The sequence below is a fragment of the Pteropus vampyrus genome, unplaced genomic scaffold (genome assembly GCF_000151845.1).
Source record: "Pteropus vampyrus isolate Shadow unplaced genomic scaffold, Pvam_2.0 Scaffold35, whole genome shotgun sequence".
NCBI classification, from domain to species: Eukaryota; Metazoa; Chordata; class Mammalia; order Chiroptera; family Pteropodidae; genus Pteropus; species Pteropus vampyrus.
In genome coordinates, this window is record NW_011888816.1 from 3,324,768 (window position 1) to 3,332,586 (window position 7,819).

Genomic DNA, 7,819 nt, shown 5'->3' on the forward strand with positions numbered 1-7,819 from the left:
TTTCTTTTTTGCTTTGAAGTATAGATACTGTGCTGTTAGAAAATTCAAGAAACGGGCTTCTGAATTTTCTTAGGTTTTATCTCCTACCCTCAAAGGATAAATATATATACTACTGGGGAACTGAGAGGAACTGCTACTTCCATCTTTGCTGATTCTATCAGAATGGTGGCCTCAATATAGTGAAACTGTGTGACGTCCTGTAGGATAATGAGCTGGTCAGTGTTGCTATGGGCTAAACTGTGGCACAGAGTCAGAGAGTGGACATAATTATGAGGCAAAACTAAAAGTATCATCCTATCAGGTGAAATAAAAATTCCTTTTGTGTTCTCTACATACTGGGATAAAGAAAAATCCATTTGCCAAATAACAAGTTATGTATCAGATGCTGGGAAGGTTGATTTACTCCAGTAAGGAGACCACATATTGAAGAACTACTGCAATTTAAGTTACCAACCGACGAAACCTATGGTAATCCATCGTCATTTTTCAAGACCTTTTGTCCTAGTTAATCTTGCTAATTTAGTCGGAATTAGTACTCAGGCTTCTTTTGATCTTTGATGGCAGATCCCATGTGGAGGCATTCTTTGCTACTTCAGTGGGTAGGAGGAGCTAGAGGAGTGTTTACTTGGTCCCTTTAACCATAAAATCCCTCATTTCGCAGGTCAAGGAGTATATATTCAGTAGTTATTGAAGATGTACGTTTTTTAATTTCGCATTCAGGAGCTGGGATATATCTGGAGTCCTGCTGGGTCTACTGTGAGATGAACGCTGAGGAAACCCAATTTACCACCTGACACCCAGAAATCCCACTCAGATTTATGGACCACAGTGGATTCTGGGACCCCTGGTATTGTTACCTCAAAGCTAGTGCCCAATATTCTCCTAACGGTCTGGGCATGTCCCCTTCCCTGGTGCACTGTTACTATGATCAATGGCTTAAAGTTCTTGCTCAGAAGACCGGGAGGGAGGTACATAGGCCATTGGTACCTTTAACCATGGACTCTCTAGACAGCAAAATGCACACACACCAAATTTTAACAGTCTTACCAGGTTCAAGTATTGCCTAGAGGCATCCAAGGAACCTAGGCTAAGAGGTTCTGGGATGTGATACTGTTTCTGACATTAATGCTTAGGCTATTTAACAAAACACGAAATAAAATAGTTGATATTTCATTTTACGTCTTCATTAATTAGGGAGAGAGCTATGAGGAAACTTTTCCATATCAAAGCTGTTAAATACAGGCATACCTTGGAGATACTGTAGATTCAGTTCTAGATCACGGCAATAAAGCAAGTATCATGAAAAAGCAAGTCCTAATCTTTTTGCTGGTGGGTGGTTTTGCCTTCAACTTGCAAAAAAACCGCAACACACCAGTGAAACACTATAAAGCAAAGTGCAATCAAATGAGGTATGCATGTACACAAATTGACAATAAGAGGTAGTGTAAAATTCCTGAAAAGTGTGGTGATCAACAACATCCGCATCACCTGGTAACTTGATAGAAATGCAAATATTTGGGCCTCATCCAGATCTACAGAAACAGAGGTTCTGTGGGTAAGGCCTAGAAATGTTTTAACAAGCGCTCTAGGTGATTCCGATGCTAAAGTTTGAGAATCACTGCTCTCTAACTTGAACGGAAGGGAGAGGGGAGCTGGTGCTAACGTGCCTGGTGGTTGGAATTTGAGGGCGTTGAGATTTAGAAGTCATAAGCAATCAATTCAAGGTCAGAGAATCTGATCGGTTTTCTCAGGTAGTAGAAGGAAGGTAATCTAGCCTTCTCTTTTCTAAACGGCGAGGAACCCGAGGAGCAGGCTTCTGAGACCGCAGTTACCCAGACTTTGTTGTCATGTCCACCTGAGCTCCGGAGTGCATCGGAAAGAAAAAGCATGGAGAAAACAAAGCGCAGTGAGGGTGGGAGGAAAAGACGAGCGTCCAAGGATCCAGAGCCCCAAACTATGCAACTACTGCCCAGGTAAGTCCCCTGTTTTCTCTCAAGACCCCAGTTCCTATATCCTATTAGAGTGTACTAAAGGTCCATCACGGCCTCCCATTTCCGGGCTCCAGCCTATAGGAACCCAAACTGCTCAGCCAATCAGCGCCCTGCGCCTTTTCCGGCGTTCGGCGTGCTGCCCTGGAGACGGGGTGGGCGAATCCAAACGCGGAGGGGTGCTAAACGCACAAGGCCAGACGCTGACGCCGTGAATCTCGCCTCTCCAGCATTTCCTTCCCCCGTCTAGTGTCGGAGGATTCGTTTTAAGGCTGGGCGCAAGGCCTTTTGGATTGAGGGAGGTGCCCTAGCAGCATCACTTTCAGGCCCCAGCCAATAGGAACCGAAACTGCTCAGCCAATCAGTACCCTGCGCCTTTTCCGGCGTTCTGCGTGCTGCCCTGGAGACGGGACGGGCGAATCCAAACACGGAGGGGAGCTGGACCCCCTCACGGCTTCACGCTGCTTCTACGAGTCCCGCCTTGCTCCATTTCTTTGCCCCGGCCCTTGGCCAGTGGACCCGTCCTGGGGTACCCAGACGCGCGCGCGCTTGAGGGAGCAGTTCGGTGGACCAGCTGCTTCTCCCCACTCAGCGATCAGGTGAGTGGCTGTTTTAGGGGTACGAATATGGATTCGTGTCACGCGATGGAGACTGCGGGCTTGGAGGGGCCCTGCCCACCCACTCTTTTTCCCTCTCCCACCTTTCTTGGGTCCGTGGACCCTGTGGCTCCCGCGTCCCCGTGGCTTCTGTCTGAGGGCTCTGCTTTGCGCTCTTGTTAAAATAAAAACCATACACAACTTTCTCGGGGCTTTGTTCAGGGCACAAGGGACACCCACCTCTTCTAGGACCTAGGTGCAGGGGGGATTCGGGGCGCTTGGACTCCAGGGTCCAGGAGATGCGCTTATATGGACGCCCCTAATTCTGAGTTTTACTTTTTAAAACCCCGGCGGCGCTTCCCGGATTTTAAGCCGGTCTCGCTGGACGTAGGGAGGCGATGAAAACTGCTAGTTCGCTGGCACGAGCCGCTTGGGGGGTGGGGGGTTGTGTTTACGTAGCGACTTAGGTCTTGCACTTTAGAGGTCAGACCAGACTGAAAGCCTGCAGTTAATTCGGTCTGTAAAGTGCTGCGAGGACTTTACACTTGTTGGGGGACTTAGCATAGTGCCCTGCCACCTTTTATAACCTCGCGAAAGGGTGACTTGGCCTGCAGTTTGCAAAATTGAGCGTGCATCTGGAGGGCGAGTTAAAACACTTCCAGAGTTTCTGATTCAATAGGTCTGGGCTGGAGTGGGGGTGGGGGTGGTGAGAATTTGCATTTCTATCAAGTTCCCAGGTGTTGCTGATGCTGCTAGTGCAGGAGTTAATGATCTCAAGGTGGGGATGATTAAGAGGAGGTTTTTACCTGCGTGCCCCTATCACCTGATTTGTTTCAGAGTTTGTTGAATGTTAGCCCTGCCCCCTGAATCTTAAATGCCTCATTTGCTTGTATGTGTGATTTGCCCTGACTTTGGCTTCTCAGATAATATCTAGGTGAATTTGTAGATTAAGAGATTTAAAAGACGCAACACACGTTTAGAAAATGTGGAAGACTAAACTGTGTCTGGAAATACACACTTGGGTGAGAAAACTATAAAGAAACGCAGGGAAGTAATTGTGAAAGTCAGGAGAGTGATTACTTTTGGAGAATAAGAGTTGTGATTGCGTTAGGCTCATGGAGGGGGTTCTGGGGTGGCTGGAAAAGTGCGTTCCTAACCTGAGTGGTGATTACAAGGGTGTCCCTCTTATAGTAATTAAACTATACATTTATTTTGTTGGAGTTTCTGTATTTGTGTTTTATTTTACAATTTGAGAGGTTACAAATTTTTAAACAATTCATAATGGGAAATCTAAGGTGAGGAATGTCCTTGGATTGAATCAAAAAGAATCTTAAACTCAAAATTTAAAACGTGAAAGATAGAAGATCACCTTGCTTTCAAGGAATCAATTATTAATTTCACATAAAAACTTACTTCAGCATCTTATCCTGCTGTATCCCAGCGTAGCTAATTTGTGAACATTTTTTTTTTCTGGTTTAATAGCTTTGTATTTTAACATTGTTGATTAAATTTTGTTTTGGTTATATTTAATATTGTGTATTGTTGACCTCTTGCCACATAGTTACTCCTGTTTAGGCTGTTTCAGTGGGTCAAGAAGATGGATTGGTTCTTTTTAATGAATGGATTTTAGGGAGGAGAGGAACATAAAAGGAACTTAATAAAACTTCATTAAAAGAAATAGATACTATCTGTGCTCTTTTTGGTTTGCATTGGTTTAAATTCAACATTCTCCTGCATCTTTTTTACTTAGAATTGAAAACATGTACTATCGATAGTCTGATTTCTTCTGATTTGATCTAGATATCAGGTTTATAATCCAAATAACTAAATGTAATTACTAGCCTGTATATCTTTATGGTAGTGTTCACCTCCTTCCTCCTCCCCCATTTTACAGTAAGTTTTAACTTCATCAAAGGATGGAATCATAGAATTCGTTATTTCTAGATTCTTAAATTACTGAGACAGAGGTCAGCACACTACTGCCTACTGGCCAAGTCTGGCTCTCTGCCTGTTTAATAGCCTACAACCAAAGATGAATAATATCTAATGTACATCATAATGATTATAGTGTCAATAATGTATTATACACTCCAAAGCCCCTAAGAGACTAGATCTTAAACGTTCTCTCCACAAAAAAGAAGTAATTATGTGAGGTGATAGAGGTGTGAACGAAGCTATGGTGGTGGTCATGTTACAATATGTAAATGTATCCAATCATGTTGTGTTCAATGTTACAAGTCAATTATATAAAAAAATATTGCGATATAGTTTACATACTGTAAAATTCACCCCTTTAAAATGTACAATTTAGTGATTTTTAGTGTCTTCGCCAAGTTATATAACCATTAGCATTGTCTCATTTCAGAACATTTTCATCTGCCCCCAAAGAAACCCCATATCCATTAACTTACTGTTCTTTTGCATCGTCTGTTTTTAAGGGATTTTGCTATAGATTCTGACTTAAACACAACCTATTTTTAAAGATGATCTATTACTGCTTGGATAATTTCTGGGAAATTTTCTATAGTCTAGCATGTATAATCCTTCCCCAAAGATGCCAATTTAAAAGATATTTTTAGTTGAATAAATACTTTGATTATATTGTCAGGAATATGTTAAGATACAGAATTCACTTTTTTACTTCAATTTAAAGAAAATCTAGTCTAATAAAAGAGTATATCAAATCCTTATTTACTCATGAAAATTAGGGGATTTTTTTTTGGCCAAGAAAATGAACTCTTTTAACTGCTTATACTGTAGATGATGAAGAGATTGGTTAAAAAATTGATTTCAAACAGTTAGCAAGCTTTTTCTGTAAAGGGCTATTTTAGAGTTTGTGAGCAGGCCATTAGGCCTCTAGTCACAACTACTCAGCATTGCCAGGGTAGCCTGAGAGCAGCCTTAAACGATTTATAAATGAGTTGGGCGTAACTACGTTCCATTTAAATTTTATTTACAAAAACAGGCAACAGGCTGAATTTGGCCCAGGAACCAGTAGGTTGCTGATCTCTGACTTCAAATAATAGTGACTCCTACAATCTTTGTGGACTAGATGGAAATACTGTCATTCTATATTTGTATATAAAGTATTTTCACATACATTGTCTCATTTGCTTCTCCTAATTTTTTGATTTAGTTGTAGCATATATCACCCCATTCATTGAAATAATGTGCTCTCCATTTTAACAGAGAAAGGTATCAAGACATTGGCTAAAATTTTACTCATTTCCTAATTTCGTTAACGTGTTGGAAACAGCTGTCATTTTCATTATTTTGGTCAAGATCTTCTTGATAGGAAGTTGACTATTGGTTCGTGAATTGTTTATATATTTTTTCCTTTCGTCTTTTCATCCTACAAAAAGACACTGGTATCTAACACATTCTTCTAGGTGAATCTTCTGAATTTATAGAATTATTAAATTTCTTTACATAGTAAATATCCTAGGCTAATGAATCATGCAACTAGCTTGCATTTATGTGTGTCATTTTTGTTTACATTTTAGGGGCTGGAGATGCTATTAGGCTGTCATTTTTTCGAGTGTGAGACGTTGGCCCAGAGATGGAGAACTTCATTCTGTATGAGGAGATTGGCAGAGGAAGCAAGACCATTGTCTATAAAGGGCGCCGGAAAGGAACAATCAATTTTGTAGCTATTCTTTGCACAGATAAGTGCAAAAGGCCTGAAATAACCAATTGGGTAAGTCTAATATGTTTCCATCCCCCTAGCAGAAGACGGATGTGATGAGGTAGAATAAGTAGCATGTAAACAGAAGCCACTCAACTTACTACAGCAAGTGCCACTTTTTCAGTCTGGAATGGGCAGCCTTCTGTTAGTGCCACCAGTTCTGAATAATGACTAATATACCCAAGTCGTTAACACCTTATAGTTTTGTTTGTTTCTTTGGTAAGAGTCAAGGAAATGTATAGTCTATATTAGATCATGTACTTTTAAGTGTAGTCTATGATTAACGGAGTTCTCTAAAGTAAGGACTTTGGGTGAGAGTGATTTGGGTTTGAAATAGCCATGCCACTTAACAGCCCACGCTCCTTGGATTGAACTTTTTTATGGAAAAAGCACATAACACAAAATTCACCATCTTAACCATTTTTTAAGTGTATAGGTTGGTGATATTAAGTGCATGCATATTGGTATGCGACCACTGCCATCTCCAGAACTTTTTTTTTGAGTTAATTTTTCTAGAGAAGTTTTTAGATTTACAGCAAAATTAAGAGGAAGGTGTAGAGATTTCCCATATATCCTTTGCCCCCACATAGTCACAGGCTCTCCTGTTATCAAAATCCCCACAATAGTGGTACAGATGTTATAATTGATGAACCTGCATTGACATATCATACTCACCCAAAGTCCATAGCTTACCTTAGGGTTCAGTCTTGGTGGTGTACATTCCATGGGTTTGGACAAATGTGTGATGACATGTATCTATCATTATAGTATTGTACAGAAGTGTTTCACTGCCCTGTAAGTCCTGGGCTCCACCTATTCATCCCTCCCCCTTCCTCCCAACATCTGCCACCCACTGGTCTTTTTATTGTCTCCATAGTTTTGCCATTTCCAGAATGCTATATAGTTGGAATCATACAGTATGTTGCCTTTTCAGATTGTTTTCTTTCACTAGCGATATGCATTTACGTTTCCTCTGTGTCTGTCTGTCTGTTTATAGCTCATTTTTAAAAATTACCGAATAGTCTTCCTTTGCATATATGCTGTGTTTCTTTGTTCACCTATTGAAGGGCATCTTTCAGTTTTGAATAAGGTTTTTGTGTGGATATGTTTTCAGCCCCGTTGGGTAAATCCCAAAGGTGATTGCTGAATCGGCTAGAAGTCTTTTTATCTTGCAAAACTGAAACACTATACACATTAAATAATTCCTCATTTCCTCTTCCCCCAGCTCAGTGTCCAAGAGTAGGTACCTAGCATATTTGAGTGATGTGGCCTGAATTCTGTTGGCATTTCCATGCCTCCTTTATTTTCGTACCCTTTCCCCCGCCTGAATCAGTGGTTATCTGTTGAGACATGCCCACCAAATATCCTCCCCATTCTCTAACAGCCTTATTATTGGGGATTTATTACAAGATACTCCTCACATTCTCTCTTGGTCCCTCTGATTTTCAGTTTTCTCATCTGCCTTCTAAGTTATGTGGCTTCATTTTATTTGTGTTAACAGATATGAGCACACCTACTTGTTCTCTGAGTGTACCATCTTCCGTTTTAAA

At 41.0% G+C, this 7,819-nt stretch overlaps 1 protein-coding gene across 1 annotated transcript in view; it reads left to right on the forward strand.

The window, feature by feature from the left end:
- The first annotated feature begins 2,136 nt into the window (after positions 1-2,136).
- Positions 2,137-7,819, forward strand: part of ULK4 (unc-51 like kinase 4) — a 406,030-nt gene continuing 400,347 nt past the window's right edge. Inside the window, exons 1-2 of the mRNA XM_023529030.1 lie at positions 2,137-2,587; positions 6,088-6,322. Of these exons, the coding sequence (XP_023384798.1) occupies positions 6,144-6,322 (179 nt within the window). The 5' untranslated portion in view covers positions 2,137-2,587; positions 6,088-6,143. The remainder of the gene's footprint in view (positions 2,588-6,087; positions 6,323-7,819) is intronic.